General features: G+C 41.9%; 1 protein-coding gene across 1 annotated transcript in view; it reads right to left on the reverse strand.

Annotated features, from left to right (window-relative positions):
• Positions 1-3,163: 3,163 nt before the first annotated feature.
• LOC140719081 (guanylate-binding protein 1-like) overlaps positions 3,164-23,367 on the reverse strand; it is a 33,824-nt gene continuing 13,620 nt past the window's right edge. Inside the window, exons 5-10 of the mRNA XM_073033457.1 lie at positions 23,079-23,266; positions 14,520-14,765; positions 12,532-12,812; positions 11,936-12,148; positions 10,612-10,714; positions 3,164-6,373 (exon numbers count right to left, since the gene is read on the reverse strand). Of these exons, the coding sequence (XP_072889558.1) occupies positions 6,003-6,373; positions 10,612-10,714; positions 11,936-12,148; positions 12,532-12,812; positions 14,520-14,765; positions 23,079-23,266 (1,402 nt within the window). The 3' untranslated portion in view covers positions 3,164-6,002. The remainder of the gene's footprint in view (positions 6,374-10,611; positions 10,715-11,935; positions 12,149-12,531; positions 12,813-14,519; positions 14,766-23,078; positions 23,267-23,367) is intronic.

Here is a 23,367-nt window from a genome sequence, read left to right on the forward strand (position 1 = left end):
ATGTAAAAGGGAGGGCACACAAGGAAGCCAGAGCCAGCGGGAAGATAGAGGATTGGGGAGCTTTTAAAAACTTGCAGAAGGAAACTAAGAAGGTCATCTGGAAGGAAAAGATGAATTATGAGAGGAAGCTGGGGACTAATATTAGCTTTCTTATGTATATAAAGGGTATGGGAGAGTCAAGGGTAGATATAGGACTAATACAAATTAACACTGGAGATTTTGTAATGAGAGATGCAAAGATGGCAGAGGAACTGAATGCGTATTTTTCATCAGTCTTCACAGTGCAAGATGCTTGCAGTATACTGGACATTCAAGAGTGTCAGGGAAGTGAAGTTTGTGGAGTGAAAATTACGATTGAGAAGGTGCCCAGGAAGCTTAATGGTCTGAAGGTGGATAAATCTCCTGGACCTGATGAAATGCACTTTCAATTTTGAAGGAAGTAGCTGGAGAGATTGAGGAGGCATGAACGATGATCTTTAAAGAATCAATGGATTCTGGCACTGTATCGGATGACTGGAAAATTGCAAAAGTTACTCTGCTATTTAAGAAATGTGGGAGGCAGCAGAAAGGACTATAGACCTGATAGCCCGACATCACTGGTTGGGAAGCTGTTGGAATCAATTGTTAGAGATGAGATTACAGAGTACCTGGAGGCACATGAGAAGATAGGCCAAAGTCAGCATGGTTTCCTGAAAGGAACAGCCTGCCTGACAAACCCACTGCAATTCTTTGAGGCGATGACAAGCAGGGTAGACGAAGGAGATACAGTAGATGTGGTGTACTTGAATTTTCAGAAGGCCTTTGACAAGGTGTCGCACATGAGGCTGCTTAGCAAGGTAAAAGCCCATGGAATTACAGGGAAGTGACTAGCGTGGGTGGAGCATTGACTGGTCTGCAGAAAACAGATAGTGGGAATAGAGGGATCCTATTCTGGCTCAATGCCGGTTACCAGTGGAGTACCACAGGGGTCAGTGTTGGGACAACTGCTTTTTACGATTTATGTCAATGATTAAAGGTTGAACAAGTTAGGTCTCTATTCATTGGAGCGTAGAAGGTTGAGGGGGGATTTGATCGAGGTATTTAAAATTTTGAGAGGGATAGATAGAGTTGACATGAATAGGCTGTTTCCATTGAGAGTAGGGGAGATTCAAACGAGAGGACATGATTTGAGAGTTAGGGGGCAAACGTTTAAGGGAAACACGAGGGGGTATTTCTTTACTCAGAGAGTGATAGCTGTGTGGAATGAGCTTCCTGTAGAAGTAGTAGAGGCCAGTTCAGTTGTGTCATTTAAGGTAAAATTGGATAGGTATATGGACAGGAAAGGAGTGGAGGGTTATGGGCTGAGTGCGGGTAGGTGGGACTAGGTGAGATTAAGAGTTCGGCACAGACTAGGAGGGCCGAGATGGCCTGTTTCCGTGCTGTGATTGTTATATGGTTATATGATTCAGCCTACAGTATTAATGGATTTGTGGTTAAATATGCTGATATACAAAGGTAGGTGGAGGAACGGGTAGTGTTGAGGAAACAAAGAGCCTGTAGTAAGACTTCGGTAGTTTAGGGTAGTTTACAATGTTGGAAAGTGTATGGTCAAGCACTTTGGTGGAAGAAATAAACGGGCAGACTATTATTTGGATGGAGAGAGAATACAAAATGCAGAGATGCAAAGGGACTTGGGAGTCCTTCTGCAAGATACCCGAAAGGTTAACCTCCATATTGAGCTGGTGGTGATGAAGGCGAATGCAATGTTGGCATTCATTTCTAGAGGTACAGAATATAATAGCAGTGATGTGATGTTGTGGCTTTATAAGGCACTTGTGAGACAGCACTTGGAATGTTATGTGCAGTTTTGGACTCTGTATTTTAGAAAGGATATATTGACATTGGAGAGGGTTCAGAGAAGATTCACGAGAATGATTCCTGGAGTGAAAGGTTTACCGTGTGAGGAATGTTTGTAAGCTCTTGAGCTATATTTCATGGAGATCAGGAGAATGAGGGTGGATCTCATAGAATCATTCATATAGGTGGAGGAACGGGTAGTGTTGAGGAAACAAAGAGCCTGTAGTGAGACTTGGGTAGTTTAGGGGAATGGGCAAAGAAGTTGCAATATGAACATTCTGAATATTAAATGGCCTGAACTGATTAGATATGGCAAAGTTATTTCCCATGGTAGGGGATTCTAGGACAAGAGGGCACAACTTCAGGATTGAATGATTTCCTTTTAGAATTGAGATGAAGAGAAATTACTAAAACTGGAATTTGTTGCCACGAGCGGCTCTGGAGGTCAAGTCACTGGGTGTATTTAAGGCCGAGATAGATAGGCTCTTGATTAGCCAGGGCATCAAATGGTATGGGATAAAAGCAGGGGAGTGGGGATGACTGGAAGAATTGGATCAGCCCCTGATTAAATGGCGGAACAGACTCGATTGGCCGAATAACCTACTCTGTTCCTATATCTTATGGCCTAATGAAAACTTGGTTAACGGCAAGTACGCCGTTAAATGACTGGAAAATGACACTGACGATGTAATAATGGGGGTCAAAGAAATGACGGAGAAAAATGCAAATTACTTTGTGTCAGTCTTCACTGTTGCAGAAATTTGAGAGTGTCAGGGGACAGAAATAAGTGTCATTGCTATTACTAAAGAGAAGTTGCTTGAGAAGCTAAAAGGTGCATCAGTCAACTGGACCAGGTGGACGAAGCCCCAGTGTTCTGAAAGAGGTAGCTGAAGAGATTGTGGAGATATTAGTAATGATCTGATGACTAGTGGTGTTCTGCAGGGATTGATGTAAGGCCTGCTTCTTTTCAAGTTGTACTTCAATAATTTGGATGACAGAATTGATGGTTTTGTGGCCAGGTTTGCAGATGCTACAAAGAAAGGTGGAGAGCCAGTTGAAATGAGGAAGCAGGGAGTTTGCAGAAAGACTTAGGTGAGAGAAATGGGCAACGTAATGGCAGGTGGAATGTAGTGTCGGGAAGAGTATGCATCATACATTTTGGTTTGTTTCATGGTTATCTGGAGAATAAGAATCTCAGAGTTCCATACTTCATACATACTTTGATAATCAATGAGCCTTTGAATTAATAATCTCTATTCTTGCCTACAAAGATATGGCCATCATATTTTTCTACTCCTGGAATGCCCTAAATGCAATAGACAACCACTTTATGCTTCACACAAGATCTTTATTGAAGTTTCACAAATTTACCAGCATATACAAACAGCTGGTATTTAAATCAAAACTTTTATATGGTGGGATGAGGATCCATTATCTAAGTTCGTCCACACATACTGTATATATCTTGATTCTTATATTGGTTTGACTAATTGGAAAGATTGCTTATGTGTTTATAAAGAACAGTTACATTGTGGTTAAATGTAGCATCTATGTTACTTAACGAATCTATTAGCTAAAACTATTCACTCAACTTATATAAAGCAATAACCTGCTGGAGGAATTCTGTGGATCAAGCAGTATTTGTGGTAGGAAAGGAATTGTCTCATTTTGGATCAAGTCCTTGTGCTAAGGAGACATCTATCAGTTCTAATATATGATTTTGACCCAATGTCAACAATTCCTTCATCCCCACCCCCACCAACAGATGCTGCTCGACCCACTGAAGATTCCTCCGTCTCCACGTTTGTTGTTCCAGATTCCAACACTTGCAGTCTCGCGTATCTCTGCTGAATGTACATTTGTTCTCGCATTTCAGCTTCCAATTGTTCATTGCTGGTGGTCAGATTTATTGCTTGGATAATTAATGTGATCCAGTAATTACACTGATCATGGATTGATGGTGGGAATGTAATAGCCAGAGGGAGATGACATTCCCCATCAGGCTCTGAGAGGGAACTCTGCTGGTGAGAGAGAGATCCACAGAACACAGAGCAGAGTGGAGGAAGGCCACATTATCAACACAGGGTCAGTATTGAATAGAGCTGACTGCTCATTGAACCTGTAGATAAAGAGGATATGGGAGCTGGCACTCTGTGCCAGGGAGAATTTGATGATTTGTCCAAGGATAAACAGACCCGCTTATAAAAGAACCAATAATTTAGATAATTGTGGTACAGTGTGGACAGGTATATGAGAAGATTAATGTCCCTCTATAATTAGCTACCAAAAACTAAAAGTCTGGAACCTCGATGCGGGAATGCAGAAAATGGACCTCAGGATATATTTTGGCAGCGATAATTCCGGAGTCCAACAACTGCTGAAGAAATGCCCATGACCCTACTTGGTGGGAGAGAATGTCCAGGAGGAGATATAGTGTGTGAGGTGGGGGTGGGGGAGAGGTTGGTAATTGAACAGGGTGTCCATGAGCTGTGGGAGTGTGTTAAATGGATGGTGGGAGTGTGCCAGTGGGCTGTGGGTGGGGATAGTGAGTGAAGGAGTGAGTGTCCATGGACCGTGGTAAGGGATTTGATGGGTGGGGAATGTTGGTGATGGGGGAGAGTGTCTGTGGGCTGTGGGAGGGGATTTAGTGAGTAGGACCTATTACACTAAGTCATAGGGAAATGATCTCATTCACATCTCTAGGGTTCTGAGATTCACCAGATGGAATCCATACAGAGCCTGAGGTGAAATTCCCAACTATGCTTTAAACATTCCAGCGTGTGCAACTCAATATCAGGCTGGGGATTGGATGTAGAATGTGTGGGGTGGGATCCAGTTCATTGATCAGACTGGGGCAGGGCACGCGGCAGGTGATGGGGCTTAGAAGCTGTTAGGGATGTCACAGGAGAGGTGTTGTGGACACATTTCTAAACGTATACATCATTTTTATACTACTTTCTTGCTAAGTATAGACAAAGAAGAATTGGTTGATGTCATTTCTTTGGATTTTCAGAAGGCCTTTGACAAGGTGGCACACATGAGGCTGCAGAACAATCTATGAGCCCATGGTAGTACAGGAAAGATTCTAGCATGAATACAGCAGTAGCTGATTGGCTGTAGGGAAAGAGTGGAAATAAAGGGAACCTTTTCTGGTTGGTTGCCAGTACTTAGTGGTGTTCAACCAGGATCTATGTTGGGACAAATTCTTTTAACATTATGTGATTTGCATGATAGAATTGATGGCTTTGTTGCAACATTCGCAGATGATACGAGCAGTGGTGGAGGGGCAGCTAATGTTGAGTTCGTAGAGAGGCTACAGAAGAACTTAGACAGATTAGGAGAATTGGCAAAGAAGTGGCAGATGGAATATAGTGCGGGGAAGTGTATTGCTTCCACTTTAGTAGAAGAAATGAAAGGATTGTCTAGTTTCTAAATGAGAGAAAATACAACTAACTGAGGCACAAAAGGACTTGGCAGTGCTTGTACAGGATTCCTGAAAGGTTAATTTGCAGGTTGAGTCTGTGGTGAGGAAGGCAAGGGTGATGTCAGCATTCGTTTCAAGAGGACTAGAATATAAAGGCAAGGATGTAATGTTGAGGCTTTATAAAGCACTGGTGAGGCCTCACTTGGAGTATTGTGAGCAGTTTTAGGCCCCTTATCTTAGAAGTGATATACTGAAACTGGACAGGATTTAAAGGAAGTTCACAAAAATGATTCCATGTTTGATCAGCTTGTCATATGAAGAGCATTTGATGGCTCTGAGCCTGTATTCACTGGATTTAAGAAGAATGAGGGGTGACCTCATTGAAATCTATTCAGCCTTGATAGAGTGGATGTGGACAGGATGTTCTTAACGGTGGGAGAGTCTAAGTCAAGAGGAACCAGCATTGAAACAGATGTGCATCCTTTTAGAATGAAGATGAGGAGGAGTTTCTTCAACCAAACAAATGGTGAGTCGATGGAATTCATTGCCGCAGGCTACTGTGGAGCCAAAACTGTATGTACATTTAAGGCAGAGGTTGATTTGTCTGGACATAAGGGGATATGGGGAGAAGCCAGGAGAATGGGCCTGAGAGGAAAAAAATGATCAGCCATGATGAAGTGGTGGAGCAAAATCAATGGGCCAAATAGCCTAATTCTCCTCCCATTTCTTATGGCCCTAAGGTCTAATGATGACGAAACAATTGATACAAGCCTTTCAGGAGTGGAAACGCATCCAGAAACACAGTAGCATTCTCTATTATGAATTTCGAGAAACTCCATTCTGTTGTCTCTGTATATTTCTTCTTCAGGTACTCATACCTCTGCTGAGCCCTTTGTGCATCCTCCATCCTGCCCTCACCTTTGTATTTCTCCTTCTCACTCCTCATATGCTCCATGGCTTCTTTCAGCTCTTCCACATTGTACGTTTTACCCTCCTCAAACTTTTTCCTGATCTGCTCCATGATCTCGTTATTCCTGCATTCCTCATATGCCTTCCTCTTCTGTTCCAGCTTCTCCATCTCCTGTTTCAGCCTTGAGAGCTCCCCTTCCAAAGCTGACAAAAGTAGAAGAGGATGAATTGGTTAGTCCATGCAGAGAGTTGTGAAGGGTTCATTTCTCAAGATGCGTGTGACAGGACATTGAGAGGGAGATTCATTCACTGTTCAGCCTAAGACAACACACAAAATGCTGGAGGAACTCAGCAGGTTAGGCAGCATCTATGGAAATGAATAGACAGTCAACATTTCACCTGTGTTCCTATTTCAGGACTGAGGAGGAAGGGGGAAGATGCCAGAATAAAAAGGTAGGGTGAGAGGATAGATACTAGCTGGAAGGTAATAGGTGAATCCAGGTCGGTGACAAAGGTTAAGGGCTGGAGAGGAAGCAATCTGATAGGAGAGGAGAGCCGACTATAGGAGAAGGGGAAGGAGGAGGGAACTCAGGGTAGTAATAGGCAGGTGAGAAGGAGTAAAAGGTCAGAGTGGGGAATAGAGGAAGGACTGATGGGAATTTGTTTACCAGAAGGAGAAATTGATACTCATGCCATCAGATGAGAGGATTCTAAGACAGAATATAAGGTGTTCTTCCTCCACTCTATGGGTGGTCTTTTCTTTACACAAGAGGAGGGCATGGACCAACATGTCGGAATGGGAATCGGAATTAAAATTTTTGGCTACCGTTAAGTCCTGCTTGTGGCAGATGGTGAGGAGGTGCTTGACAAAATGGTCCCCCAGTTTACAATGGGACTCTTCAATGTAGAGGAGGCTGCATTGGGAACAACGGTGACAATAGACAACCCCAGCAGATTTGCAGGCGAAGTGTCTCACCTGGAGGGGCTGATTGGGGCCTGAATAGAGATGATGGAGGAGGCGTATGGGCAGGTGAACACTTAGGCTGCTTGCAGGGATAAGTGCCAGGAGGGTGATTATTTGGGAGGGGGTGGGGATGTAGGAATAAGAGCAATCCCCACAGAAAGCAGAGTATAGGAGATAAAGATACTTAGTGGTACGACCCCTTTGAAGATGATGGGAGTTGTGGAGGATGATGTGCTTGTGTATCATGGGGTGGGAGGTAAGGACAAGAGGAATTGATCACTGTTAAGGCTGTGGGAAGATTGGGTAAGTGTAGATGTTTGGCAAATGGAAGAGATAAGAATGAGGCCAGCATCAATATTGGATGGTGGGAACTCCCATTCTTTAAAGGAGGACATCCCTGTTTAACCTGTTTCTTTTTTCCAGAAAGTAATATTTTAGATATTTCTCAGATTATTCTTTATAAATATATATGCAATCAACAACACCATATTTAAGTTCTCATCTTTGTCCTCCTTCTCATCTCTCCTTCGCTCCTTGTGTCAGCCCCCAAATATACTCCTGACAGAAGAGAGAAATGTGAGCTTTGTCCATGACCTTTAGGGAGGGGAAACTCCCGTGTTCCCCACCACATCTCTCACAAGTCAGGGCAAATCTTGGAAATGGGCTGTCCTCTAACTTATTAGTGCTAGTTTTTAAACTGCCAGTACGTGGACCCTGCCCACATGTGTAATGGAATGAGCTCTGCCCACAATAGGTGGTGGTCTGAGCACAGCACCAGGTGTATTGGAGAATGGTACAGACACACCTTCATGAGCTGTGCCATTTCTAAGCCTACAAGTCAGTAGTCAGTGGTCACTTTTTGCAGGAACTAGGATGAGAGAAATCATCGTACAGGTCACATGGCAGTTCATCTTCTCACTGTCAATAGAAACCAACACCCCCAAATACCACAAGTACCTGTCCCGACCAGCCAGACACCACTCATAGCTGACACATGCATTCCTCTCTTTGCAGTGGGTCTCCCAGCCCCAAAAGCTTGTTCCATCTCCAACACAATCCTAACCCCATGATCAGTGGTGGAGGAATCCTTAGACATGTCAGTGGAATCTGGGCCTGTTGGTGACCACATGGGAGGGACCCTTTCCACATCAGGTATCAGATTGAAGGATGGCCTCATTGTTCCTGGCTCTGGAAGTCCAGCCATGTCCTCAGGTAGACAGGATCAAGTCTCCTCATCACAACTGTTACATATCCCATGAGGGTGATGTAATTATCTTCTGAGCATTATGTCATCATCTTGTGATGGGCATAATGTAATTGTCTCATGATAGCAGGGTGATGTGATGTCACGTGATGGCATGGTATTAAAAGAAAAGCCCGCCAATGTGATGAAGTTCTGATTTTTATTTTACTGTGCAACTTTGTGGTTGCCGGTAGGCTGTTTCGCAAGTCACCACCAGTTTAGTTGTTGCCCGTTTGTTTTTGTCCCTTACAGTCTAGTATCGAAGAGTGAAGATATTACCAGCTTGGTCTAATCCCAGGGGTTTGGGTAAAGTTAATTTCTTTCATCATCTTGGGAGTGTTTGTCCTTCTAAGTCTTTGCACTGGAATTTTGGCATGTATGTTTAAGTTAAGCCCCTGCAAGGTAGGGATTTGCGCAGTGACCACCCTCCTAAGGTCAGTTACTTTAAAACACTTTGTCTTCTTCGCGATTTCCTCCAGCAAGGCATCTCTCGGTTGTGATCGGCAGAATCGTCATTAATTCAAAAGAGTAGCTGTTTTGGGAAACGTCTTTCTTTTAATGACTGTATAAGTTATTGGGACTTTTGAATTTATCACTGTAAGACAGTGTTTGAATGAGAACTCGAATGATCTAAGTACGACTATTTGTTAGATATAGCCGCATATCTGATAACTTACGGTTAAATTAGTCGTATGTTTACTTTCCAATATTTTTGAGCAGAGTTTAATAAATGTCTTTTGTTTTATAAAAAAAACTCACTCAAATTCCTCTCTGTTGCTGTTGATTTATAATGCAACCCTTTGTACAGTCTCTGAACCCTGGTAAACAAATCCAGGGAAATTATTCCTCATTAAGAAATGGACAGCACTTGGCCTACCCTGGGATCTGAACATAAAACACAACCTTTATGATCTGCGTCCTCCTCATTATCAGTTTGTTGTCCCAGCAACACTGGGAGGTCCCCCAACCACTGGAGCACTCTTACTCTGCCCCATCAGAGGGGGTGGTGTCCCACAGCTTTTATCCATTCCCATCACCTACAGCCACAATCTGGGTAAATGCTGGGGTCCCATTCCTGCAGCCACTGATCCACCATGCAGCCTGTGTTTCTAATCTACACTATCCAAATACTCTGTCATCCCATTGTATTCTCCCTTGTTTTGAGATAATACACAGGGTTTTGGATAAAACTATTGCACCCTCCATTTCTATGAGAAATTCAATTTTACTCTGATTATCCTTTCCAAGATGACTTCTGACCTCAAGATTGGTACCCTCCCTCATTACCCAGGACGAGAAAAAGATAGTACATTTCCTTGTAGGTTCGGTAACACACTGTTTTAGAAAGATATCACAGTTGCATTCTATGAAGTCCTTCTCAAGATTGCCTTCCCCATCACACCTGCCAATCTATTCTGTCATGCATCAGATATTACTGCCTCTGCCACTGTAACATTATTATTTCATGTTACCACTGGGTCCTACTGCCTCTAGTCTTCTACAATCTTTCCCCACTCACTCCTGATATCCTATACTTCCCAGTATCCCACAACCCCTTCAACCCTCTGAGCCCTCTGTTCATTTGCCTCCCAACTTCCTACAATCCTTCTGACCCTCTACCCACTTCTGACCCTAACTCCACCTCCTGCCATGTCTTCAATAGGCTGTCTGATCTTCCTCTCTCTGAAGCGGAGCATTCTGATCTCAGCCAGGGCATTTCCTTCTCTTCCGCTGCTTACACCTCAAAGAGTTCAGAATTCAGAATCAGGTTTATTGTCACCGACATATGATGTGAATTTGTTATTGTGTATACTGTATATACATTTCAAACATAAATGACCAATGCACAATAAAGGGTTAATGAGTTTGTATTTATGCTCAAGTTGCAGTTACATGATATGTCAAGCTCTTGTGTTGTTTCTGCACCTAGATCTCTTTGACAAGGATTACCCACTCCTCAATGATGGCCCTTACTCCTGTCTCAAATCTACCTCCTCCTCTTCGGCACCACACTCTGGCCTCCCATTTATGTTCTTCGAGAGACCCAACACCAACCTCTTCTTCATATGAACATGTCCAAGAAGATAAACACACCTCTCCCTGATCTCACTTTGTTTCTGATGAACACTAAGGTGAATACCCAGCAAAAATGTCTTACATTTTCAGTTTTCTGACTTGGAGAGTTAAGTTTAAATCTACAGATGCGTATTTTGAGCATTTTGTTCATTTTCTCACCAGAGGCATGCTTTTGTTCCTCCATCAGCCGGCAGTCCATTTCCTGTACATGGTCCAGACGAGGTCTTTCGTCTTCCAGGAAACGTGCAAGGACAGCACATCCCTACAGAGAAGAGAAGATACAATCATTCACGTCCAACTCTTTCCCATCACACCAGTCCACAAGAGATCAGAGATCACTCTCGCCATCCAACATCTAGTGCTGGGGATTGATACACAATTAGGGAATTCCTCTTACCAATCTACAGGAAACTGGTAAAACCACAGCTGAAAACTATGTGCAATTTATATTGTGGCCTGGATGAAGGCAGAGTTTTTCCCCTAAATGACGCAAGGGTAAGTTGCATGAATGACACACAGAGATGATGCACAGTAGGGAAATATTTTCTGTGAATGGACAAGGATCAAGCAAATTGAGCACAATGTGGGATAATGCAAAATATCCATTATGGCAGAAAGATAATAGAAGCATATTATCCAAATAGGAGAATTTGTGAAGTTCTGAGATGTAGAGGGATTTAGGTGCCCTAGTGCAAGATTTGCTAAATGTTTGCAAGAAAAAGGGAGAGGTCGAGTGTGTAACAAAAATAGAAGAGCAATACTACAGCTATATCAGGTTTTGGTGAGATTACATCTAGAATATGGACAGCATAGGTCTCCTTTAACACTACACACTGGACGCAGTTCAGAGATGGGTTCCTGGACTGATACATGGAAGGACAGATTATCTCACTACAGAAGGTAGGACAGGCTGGGACTAGACTAGACATGTCTTTGGGAAAACACAGAATCAGCAAATGTACTGGATGGTTAGTCTATGAAAGATGATCGTGAAACGCAAATCTGACTTAGATAAACAGGTAGCTTGATCAACAGAGATACGAGACCAACATTTTTCCCTCAATGCAGGATTGTTTTTTTGAACTCTCCATTGAAGCACAGTTAAATTTTTTTAAGGGATCTTTTGGAAGGCTTTGAAAACCAATGTTGAAAGATAATTCTCAAGTCCATGAGTACTTTGCTCCATTACTGACTCTCATCTCATTGAATCTCCTCCCACAGCCCTAAAGACACTAACTCCATCATTAATAAATCCTACCCATTGAAATTCCTCCCATAACCCACCATAACTGGTTTTCCAATCACAGACTCAATCTACCCAGTTAATCCCATTCCAGATGTTAGAGAGTGGAAATCAAATACACTTTTGTTAGGTGAATGGAAGGAGGCAGATGTGGGAGTTTTCTGAATCCATGTAAGGCAGAGGAAAGAAAAGCTATGAGAATTGAAAAGTAAATGTCTTGCTGTAAAATATTGACCCTACCTCCATCTCGTTCTTAGTCCTTTCTTCGTACTCCTTGATAGCCTTTTCAAGATCTGTCTTCAGCTCCTGGAAACCGCCAGGTCTCAGGTAATGCTTAGATGTCAGGTTTTCCTTAACTGATGCCATTTCTTTTTCAAGATGTGCTTTACATTGGTCTTGTGACTTTTCCTTGATCTTGGCCATGAGAGACTTGTAAGTGGAACTCATCGTCTCCTGGTAGTGAGGAAAAGAAGTACAATAACCCAGGAGGCCAAGTATTTTACACTGACCAGTGTCTCTCAGTGAGAGATTTATACACTAACTATATCTCTGAGTCGTTCTGTTTCACGGAGCGGTCTGTATACTGATTGTATCTTCGATTTGCTCTCTCTCAGGGAGAGATCTGTACACTGACAAGGAGTGATCTGTATACAAACAAGAGTGTCTCTGCCACTCTAACTCAGGGAGTGATCTGCACTATCCAGTGTTTCTCAGTCCCTCACTTTCAGGATGATACCTATGCTCTCTGTCTCTCACTCTATGTCTGTATGGGTTGGGTCCAAGGACTGGAGTTCAGAGATGAGAGAGTTGGTAATCACTGAACATTAGAAGCTCACCTCCAGCTGTTTGATGTGTTTGCCACTGTTGTTGTTCATACATCTTTTGTGGAAGATATTGAATGCCTCTCCCTTCTTCTTAGTGTAATACTCTTCAAGATTGCTCATAGTAAAATTGTCCGATTCTGAGAATTTTTTCATTTCATTATCATAGAATTTCAGGGCTTCATCTACTGCTGATTGGTTTTCCACCTCCATTAATTTGGCAATACTGCTCTCCACACACGGTAGGACCCCATCCGCCATCATGCCCACGTACATCTTGACCAATTCAGCAAATCCTGTGTGGAATGTTTCTGGAGGTCAGTGCCTAGGGATCTGATCACACTTTCAATTCCCACTATCCATATCCCAATGTAACCAACACATTCTCATTCATTTTCAATGGGATCACACCCCCTCCAATTCTCTCCCATCATTCAGACTCTCAATGGGACTCCACCCCTTTCCCATTCAATCCCACAGTCCATGCTCCCACAGTTGATATTCCCAAAGAGTACACACATAATCCCATTCATTAGCAGTGGGCTTTACCTCTTCCCATTCATTTCTACCCTAAACACTCATGCTGGTGTCGCACACCATCCCACTCATTCCCATCATCTGTATTCTCAATGGGATTTCTACTTATTCAAATTCATTTCCATTGTATTCACTTCCAATGAGATCCCAACTTCTTCTCATAAATGTTCATTGTATTCGCTTCCAATGGGATCTCAGCCTGTTTCTATTCTTTCCATTTTGCACACTTCCAACGGCATCCCAACCCCTTCTCTTTCACTTCCATTTAACACGATTACAATGGTCTCTACTCCTTTGCATTCAATTCCAGTATACACAATTCCAACTGGATCCCACCACAAACAAGAGAAAATCTGCAGATGCTGAAACTTGAGCAATGCTGGAGGAATGTAGCAGGCCAGGCAGCATCTATGGAAAAGAGTACATTTGACATTTTGGGCCGAAGCACTTTGGCAGGTCTTAGAGAAGAAGCTGCGGAGTAGATTTAAAGAGTGGGGGGAGGAGAGAGAAATACAAGGTGAGCACGTCTGGGTAAGCACATGGTCAAAGTGTTGGAGAGCAGCAGGGATCACAGAAGGGGACAGTGAGAGAGGGTTTCACTAAACTCCCATCAAAGGGAAGGTTTAAACTTCTTCAGAGTAGACAACCCTGAAGAGACTTCGCAGGGTAATAATCAAATCATAAACAAGAGAAAACCTGTAGTTGCTGGAAATCTTGCTTTGTTTGTATTGCTCCAACTGGATTCAACCTGCTTTCCATTCACGCCTGTAGTACACACATCCAATCCATGTTCATGCCATCAGGTTGCAGGCTACCCAGACAGAACATAAGGTGTTGCTCATCCAACCTGAATGTGGCCTCATCGTGGGAGTAGACAAAGCCATGAACTGATATGTTGGAATGGCATTGGAAAATAGAATAGAAATGGATGGCCACCAGGAAATACTGCATTTTGTGGTGGACAGAGTGAAGGTCCTTAGCCTATTGGCATAAACATCCGATCACTTACCAACGTCATCTTCTTCACCATTCCCTTGTCTTCTTACCTGCCCAACACCTCCCTCTGGTGCTCCTCCTCCTTTACCTTCTTCCATTCTCTTCTGTCTTCTACTATCAAATTCCCCCTTCTCCAGCCCTTTATCTCTTTCACCAATCAACTTCCCAGCTCCTTTCTTCACCACCTCTCCCTCTCCCAGTTGCACCTATCACCTGATACCTTGTACTTATTCCTCTCCCCCACCCCCCCATATTCTCATTCTGATTTATCTCCTTCTTTTCCAGTCTTGATTAAGATCTTGGCATGAAACGTCGACTGTTTACTCCTTCCATACATGTTGCCTGGCCTGCTGAGCTTCTCCAACATTTTTGTATGTGTTGCTTTGGAGTTCCAGAAACAGCAGATTTTCTCATGCCAGGTTAGTGTGTTATACTGAAGAAAGGCGGTGAGATTTTGCCCAATTACTCACTCCTGCCTGTGACCAGCTGACCCCCAAGAACTCTCTTGACTTTCTTATGGCCATGGATGTAACTGATGAAGGCATTCTGCTCCTTGATGAAATCACTATCCAGAATCGTGTCCTTCATTTTCTGGAGCTGGTTGACTTTATTCGGGTGTGTGGGAAAGGGAAGTGCAAAGCAGCAACGTGAGGGAAAAAGATTGCGGATACACTTGCGGAGTTCATTATATTTCTTGTCCTGCTCACTGATTTCACCTGTAAAAAAAGAACCAGGAATTAGGCAGGAATCACCCTTACTGAGTCTGTTCTCCTATTCCCAACATGGTGACTGTTACCCACATGGCTGTGGGGAGGAATAGCGGAAGGACAGGAAGGAAAAAGACGGGATGCAGTTTGTAAGATATGATCGTGAGGGACATGATGTGTGGGAAGGCATCAAGTGCATTGCTGTTGGGAGCTGGGTGACTTGTCATGGAGGAGAAAGATGTGGCATTGGTGTCATGCAGGGCAGTTGAGGGTCATATTAATTGAGAGATGTGTGTGTGGCAGAGTGGCACCCTGCCAAACAGATGAAACTCTGATGGGAAGGAGTTGTCAGCTGGGTGGGAGTGGTGCATTATGCCATGAAAGCAGAGGATACTGTACGTTTCCATCAGGTTATTGCAAGGAATTGTGTGGTAATATGAATGTGAACAGGGTAGTGGAATACAGAGTAAGTAGGGAATGATAGTTGTGAAAAGATCGGGAGACCCTGGAGTGTGTATGCACAGATTCTCAAAGGTAACCCCCTCAAACATTGAATTCAACCCTGCTCCTTCCCTTATCTGGCCCCTTTACAAGTTCACCCTATCCCCTCGGACAGCAGAGTGAGAGGGCTTTGGCTCAATGGGCTTAAGTGGTAATGGGACGAGGCGAGGTAGGTTTAACTGTGTAATTGTGGAAAGGAGGATGTATGTGTGAAGCCAGTTTTCTGTGCTCGGTGTCAGAAGTGGGCGGTCCTGGAGTCTTCCAGCCTCTTGGACAGCCATATCTGCACCAGGTATCTCGAGCTGCAGCTCCTAGGGGACCGAGTTAGGGAACTGGAGATGCAGTTCAATGGCCTTCGCCTGGTCAGGGAGAGCGAGGAGGTGATAGAGAGGAGTTATAGGCAGGTGGTCACACCGGGGCCTGGGAGACAGCCAAGTGGGTTACATTCAGGAGAAGGAAGGGAAAGAGTCAGGTACTAGAGAATACCCCTGTGGCTGTACCCCTTGACAATAAGTACTCCTGTTTGAGTACTGTTGGAGGAGACAGCCTACCTGGAGGAAGCAACACTGGCCGTGCCTCTGGCACAGAGTCTGACCCCGTGGCTCAGAAGGGTAGGGAAAGGAAGAGTAAGGCAGTAGTGATAGGGGATTCTATAGTTAGGGGGGGGTCAGTCAGGCGATTTTGTGGATGCAGGAAAGAAACTTGGATTTCCTTTGAAATTAAGGAAAAATTTCAAATTAAGGCATGGCACTGTTGATCAGAGATAGTGTCACGGCTGCTGAAAAGGTCGACGCCATAGAAGGATTGTCTATGCAGTCTCTGTGGGTGGAAGTTAGGAACAGGAAAGGGTCAATATCTTTATTAGGTGTTTTCATTGGCCGCCCAATAGTAACAGGGATATTGAGGTGCACATAGGGAAACAGATCCTGGAAAGGTGTAATCATAACAGAGTTCTCGTGATGGGAGATTTTAATTTACCAAATATTGATTGGCATCTCACTAGAGCAAGGGGTCTAGATGGGATGGAGTTTGTTTGGTGTGTTCAGGAAGGTTTCTTGACACAATATGTAAATAATCCTACAAGAGGAGAGCCTGTACTTGATTTAGTATTGGGAAATGAACCTGGTCAGATGTCAGATCTCACAGTGGGAGACCATTTTGGAGATAGTGATCATAATTCTATCTCCTTTACAGTAGCATTGGAGAGAGATAGGAACAGACAAGTTAGAAAAGCGTTAAATTGGAGTAAGGGGAATTATGAGGCTATCGGGCAGGAATTTGGAGGCTTAAATTGGAAACAGGTGTTCTTAGGGAAATGTACGGAAGGAATGTGGCAAATATTCAGGGGATATTTGTCTGGAGTTCTGCATAAGTACGTTCCAATGAGACGGAATTTATGGTATGGTACAGGAACCATGGTGTACAAAGGTTTACATAATAAATCTAGTCAAGAAGAAAAGGAAAGCTTACAAAAGGTTCAGAGAGCATGGTAATGTTAGAGATCTAGAAGATTATAAGGCTGATAGGAAGGAGCTTAAGAAGGAAATTAGGAGAGACAGAAGGTGCCATGAGGCATTGGCGGGCAGAATTAAGGAAAACCCTCAGTCATTCTACAAGTATGTAAAGAGCGAGAGTATAAGACATGAAAGAATAGGACTTATCAAGTGTGACAGTGGAAAAGTGTGTATGGAACCGGAGGAAATAGCAGAGGTACTTAATGAATACTTCAGTATTTAGTATGGAAAAGGATCTTGGTGATTGTAGTGATAACTTGCAGCAGACTGAAAAGCTTGAGTGCATAGATATTAAGAAAGAGGGTGTGCTGGAGCTTTTGGAAAGCATCAAGTTGGAGACTACGCCTGTCTGTGAATGGAGTAACAGCAGTTTCTGTGCTGCTCCTATCTTTTTTCCTCCACCCTTCCCAGTTTAACCTTTGAATTTAAAGCTTTTAGTTGCTGATTTTTGAAGGGGAACAATATGTCTTTGAGGAATGGGAAGAACTTGTCTGAACCTAGCGATAAAGGCAACGGAAAAGGAAAGATGCAAAAGGAAAAAATCTGATGAAATGCTGTTGTGGGCTGAAGATATGGTTCGAACACTGAACTCAATTAAAGATCAACTGGAAAAGAATAGTTATGAATTGTCATTTCTGAGAAAACTTAAAGATCTGGAAACTCAAGTTATTGCACATGAAGAAGAATTGAAGGCAACTATGCAAAAATTGCTTGAAACTACAACTTGTTTGGAAAGATATCAAAATAAGACTATAGACCTGGAAGCTAGGTCTCACCGAAGGAATATACGAATAGTTTTGCTGCACTTCTCACTTTTGAGACTTTTTCATCTCTCTTAGAAGGTTAGTGGATTTCATCTCTTTTTTTTTAACTAGAGGCCGGGGTAGAGAACCTTATAAAATTTTCTTTGACAGACAGAGCAGTCTAGGCTTCGTTTTCTATCATAGGGTGCTTGCTTTTTTCTGAGCTGTGGAGGGGAGGGGGGAGTTGGAGAGAGGTGGTGTTAGAGTTAGGGGTTTTTTCCCATTGAGTGGTTCCAGACCATGCGTGTTTCTTAAGAGGTTGTATTCTTCATTGCTGCCATTTCTGATTATCCCGTCTTAGTATGTGTTCTGCGCATGTATAAAGAAGAATAAAATTATAGTATGGTATTTAAACAGATAAATGTAATAAATTGGAATGTACGTGGTTGGAACCATCCTATCAAATGAAAAAAGACTTTTAAAATCATTAATCGATTTCAGCCTAATATAATTTTTGCCCAAGAGATGCATATAGAGATGCGGGAGATAAAGACAGATTTTTTGGATTGTGGAATGGTTTGCAATTTCACTTTACCTCTCAAAGTAAAACTAAAGGGGTGTCTATTTTTATTAAATCCAATATTTTGTTCCTTCAAGAAGCTATTAAGTCAAGTTTTAATGGTAGATTTTTAATTGGTAAAGGAGTAATTTGTAATAGAAATGTTGTTTTGGTCAATTTGTATGGTCCTAACTTAGATGATCCTTGTTTTTCTTTTTTAAATGTATTTGCTCTATTGCCTGATTTAAATGAATATATATTGATAATGGGTGGGGATTTTAATTGTTGTTTAAATCCCTTGATTGACAAGAGCTCAACCAATCAGCGACTTGCAAATTACTTGCGTCATTTATTAATTCCTTTTTGACCGATTTTGGATTGCCTGAACTATGGAGATATTTACACCCTGATTTCAGAAAATATTCTTTTTACTCATATGTTTATAGAAAATATTCGAGGATCGATTATATTATAGTCAAACTTCGCCTCTTGCCTAGCGTTAAGAATTGTGAATATGATGCTATTGCTATATCTGATCATATGCCTTGGAGTTTGTCTTTCAAATTCGATTATGTCATTGTTGCCCGCCCACCTTGGCGCCTATCCCAAACATTATTGTAAAATTCTGACTTTGTTAATTTTATTGAAACCCAGATAAAAGAATGTTTTCTTTTTAATTACATAGGAGGTATGCTTAAATTAATTATATGGGATACATTTAATGCATTTTATGTGGTCAGATCATTTCTTATTCAGCTAAACTTAAAAAACAGACTGAAGTAGAATTAGATAAAATTTCAAAACAAATTAAAGATTTAAATATTTGTGCGATTTCCCCTAATATTGACTTATTTAAACAAAGGGGTGGAACTTCAATCACAATATAATATATTAATAACTCATCCTATTGAAGGTGACTTGCTTAAGCTAAAAAGTCAATTTTATGTGTTTGGATATAAAAATAACAAAATACTTGCATCTCAATTAAAAATGGCCAGAGCTAAAAGGCAAATTTTGAAAATCCGTAGGAAAGATGGCACCCTGGATTGGGAATATGAAGAAATTAATAAGAATTTTCAAGATTTTTATACTGAAATTTATAAATCTCAATTTCCAGTGGATTTTTCTAAAATGAATGCTTTTTTATGAAAAATTGTTTTTCCTCAAATTTCTGTTGAGGATCAAAAATCTCTTGATACACAAATTACTGAAGATGAAATTTATAAAGCTATTTTTTCAATGCAATCTGGTAAGGCTCCTGGACTTGATGACTATACTGTAGAATTATATAAAAAAAATCTGGAAAATTGCTTTCTCCGTATATGTTGGAAATGTTTAAGGACTCTATTGTGAAAGGTGATCTACCCACTACTTTTTATGAGGCTTCTATTTCTTTATTCCTAAAAAGGATAAAGATCCTACTGATTGTGCTCTACCTATTTTATTATTGATGTTGATGCTAAGATCCTGTAAAAGATAATGGCCAATTGGTTGGAGAATCATTTGGGTAAAATTATTTTTAAACATCAAACAGGATTTATAAAGGTCGTTATTCCTTTTCAAATGTTTGGAGATTATTTAATATTATATATTCATCTTCTTTTGAAACTCCACAATGCGTCATCTCTTTGGATGCTGAAAAAGCGTTTGATCGAGTCGAATGGAAATACTTATTTAATCTGTTAGAGAAATTTGGCCTTGGTGTTAATTTTAATAATTGGATTAGAATGATAAATAAAACTCCTATTGCTACTGTTGTTACTAATAATTGTAGATCCTTTTTTTTTAGCTTTCATGGGGAACAAGACAGGGTTGTCCATTAAGTTCATTGCAAGTTAGAAACCCTTGCTATTGCCCTTCATGAAGCTAAAGATTTTCATGGGATTCTTGTGCATGATACCATTCATAAGATTTTTCTTTATGCTGACGATTTATTGGTTTACATATCTAATATTGAGGAATCTATTCCTGCCTTGCTAAATTTATTCAATGGATTTGGAGTGTTATGAGTGATGAACAGATCTGATAGACAATGGGATGCAGAGTTACCCATCCCCCCCCTCCCTGAGAACCATGAACCATTACTGTTGCTATGCTGCTCGTGAGAGAGAGAGATGGAAAACATGCAAGAACATCTGCTACAGATAAGAGAGGGGAGATAAACTGTTGATATACTATATTATGACTTCTACAAGGATTATTTACCTTTTACTATTTTGCTTGTTAACATTCCTCAGGAGACAGCAGGAGTGGCCTGATTTGATGGACACAGTCATTCAGAGTTGATGGATAGCTGAGTAGGGATAAAAGACAGGTCTGGGGAGACACCCTTCAGACACACCAGGAGACACACCATTGGACACTAGTTGAGTGTTGGAACCCACAGGAAAGTTGGGGGCTTCGGAGACCGAACCAGGAGATCGGTCAGTAAAACTCAATGTTGCAGCAGGGCCGGTGGGGACTTGTGTGTGTGTCCACTCATGCCAGAGTGATGAGTCCGCCACAGAGGAAAGGTCTAGCTGAATGACAGAGGGGTCATAACTGAATGGCCACAACGACATGACGGATTAAGAAAGGAATAAAAGGTCTGCCTGCCGCAGCTGTTGCTGTTACATCTTGCCCTCCCCCTCCCCCTCTATTATTTGACAGAGGAGGGATTGTCTAAAATCTTCCCTAATGTTGATGGTTATTGTGATAGATGTAAAACTGCGACATCTACACTGACACACATGATTTGGTCTTCTATATTGGAACAGTTTTGGAAGCCAGTTTTTCCTACAATTTCTAAAGCACTTAGAATTAATTTACAACCTAACAAATTAACTGTGCTCTTTGGAATAATACCTCTAAATATTCGTGGTATTTCTTTGTCTGACCATGTTATTGCGTTTGTTACATTAATAGCTAGGAGGATCATTTTGTTGAAGTGGAAGGATACGTTGGCTCTCACTCTGTCATAATGGTTCTGTCAAGTGATGCTATGTCTTAGTTTGGAGAAAATTAGAAGTCGAACCTTCGAACCTATGTTTGATTTTGAGAAAAGATGGGGTTCATTTGCTCGATATTACCATTTGAGTTAATTGATAGATATTCTTTATGATCTAATTGTAAATTTTGGTATAATTTTTTTTTGCTGGTGGTTTGATGTTTATCTTTAGAAGCTTTTTGTATGACTCATGGTTCCGGGGTTGAACACCTAATGGATCTTTTTTTTTCTTCACCTTTTTCTTGCTTTAGTAGGGTTTTCTTTACTTTTTTTTGTCACCATATTTTTCAATCCTTAATATTTTTTTCTCTTTTGAGACATTGTAGGTGTTACTTACTTTGATGTACTCTTGTATTTTGGATGATGATGATGATAATAATAATAATAATAATAAATTTGAAAAGAAAGGAAAGCATCAAGTTGGATAAGTCATGGGGACCGGATAAGATGTACTCCAGGTTACTGTGGGAGGCAAGGGAGGAGATTGCTGAGCCTCTGGCAATGATCTTTGCAACATCAATAGGGTCGGTGGAGGTTGCAGAGGATTGGAGGGTTGCAGATGTTGTTCCTTTATTCAAGAAAGGGAGTAGAGATAGCCCAGGGAAGTATAGACCAGTGAGTCTTAACTCAGTGGTTGGTAAGTTGATGGAGAAGATGCTGAGAGGCAGGATTTATGAACATTTGGAGAGGTATAATATGATTAGGAGTATTCAACATGGCTTTGTCGAGGGCAAGTAATTCCTTACGAGACTGATTGATTTTTTTGAGAATGTGACTAAACAATTAATGAAGGAAGAGCAGTAGATGTAGTGTATATGTATTTCAGCAAGGCATTTGATAAGGTACCCTTTGCAAGGCTTATTGAAAAAGTAAGGAGGCATAAGATCCAAGGAGACATTGCTTTGTGGATCCAGACCCGGCTTGCCCACAGAAGGCAAAGAATGGTTGTAGATGAGTTATATTCTGCATGGAGGTCAGTCACCAGTGGAGTGCCTCAGGGTTCTGTTCTGGGACCCTTACTCTTCGTAATTTTTATAAATGACCTGGATGAGGAAGTGGAGGGATGGGTTAGTAAGTATGCTGATGACACAAAGGTTAGAGGTGTTGTGGATAGTGTGGATGGCTGTCAGAGGTTACAGTGGGACATTACATAGGATGCAAAACTGGGCTGAGAAGTGGCAGGTGGAGTTCAACCCAGATAAGTGTGAAGAGGTTCATTTTGGTACGTCAAATATGATGGCAGAATATTGTATTAATGGTAAGACTCTTGGCAGTGTGGAGGATCAGAGGGATCTTGGGGTCCGAGTCCATAGGATGCTCAAAGCAGCTGTGCAGGTTGACACTGTGGTTAAGAAGGTGTACGCTGTATTGGCCTTCATCAATTGTGGAATTGAATTTAGGAGCCGAGAGGTAATGTTGCAGCTATATAGCAACCTGGTCAGATTCCACTTGGACCACTGTGCTCAGTTCTGGGCGCCTAACTACAGGAAAGATGTGGAAGCCATAGAAAGGGTGTAAAGGATATTTACAAGGATGTTGCCTGGATTGGAGAGCATGCCTTATGACAATAGGTTGAGTGAACTCGGCCTTTTCTCCTTGTAGCGACAGAGGATGAGAGATGACCTGATAGAGGTGTATAAGTTGATGAGAGTCATTGATCGTGTGGATAGTCAGAGGCTTTTTCCCAGGGCTGAAATGGTTGCCACAAGAAGACACAGGTTTAAGATGCTGGGGTGTAGGTACAGAGGGGATGTCAGGGGTAAGTTTTTTTACTCAGAGTGGTGAGTGTGTGGAATGGGCTGCCAGCAAACGGTGGTGGAGGCAGATATGATAGGGTCTTTTAAGAGACTTTTAGATAGGTACATGAAGCTTAGTAAAATAGAGGGCTATAGGTAAGGCTAGTAATTTCTAAGGTCGGAACATGTTTGGCACAACATTGTGGGCCGAAGGGCCTGTATTGCGCTATAAATTTTCTATGTTTCAATGTTTCCTCAGAGACTGGCACTACCACATACTCACTGTTCTTCAATTTCAGACTGAACTCCAGGTACTCATTCGGAGTCACAGGTTTTCCATTGATTTCGAGATCCAGTGTGAGATCACGGATCACCCAGACAAATTCAGGGAAGAAACGGAGAAAGTTCCAACTGTCACAGCCATCGGACTGGGACTTCATCTCGATCCGCTTCGACAGTTCAGCCACAAAACTGGGAGCAACATCAAGGATAAAGGAATGAAGGGCTGGCAGGAAAATACTGAAGAATGTCAGTCACTGTACAGATCTGTCCCTTAGACAGAGTTACTGACA

This window comes from Hemitrygon akajei, chromosome 31 (assembly GCF_048418815.1).
Source record: "Hemitrygon akajei chromosome 31, sHemAka1.3, whole genome shotgun sequence".
In the NCBI taxonomy this organism is placed as follows: domain Eukaryota; kingdom Metazoa; phylum Chordata; class Chondrichthyes; order Myliobatiformes; family Dasyatidae; genus Hemitrygon; species Hemitrygon akajei.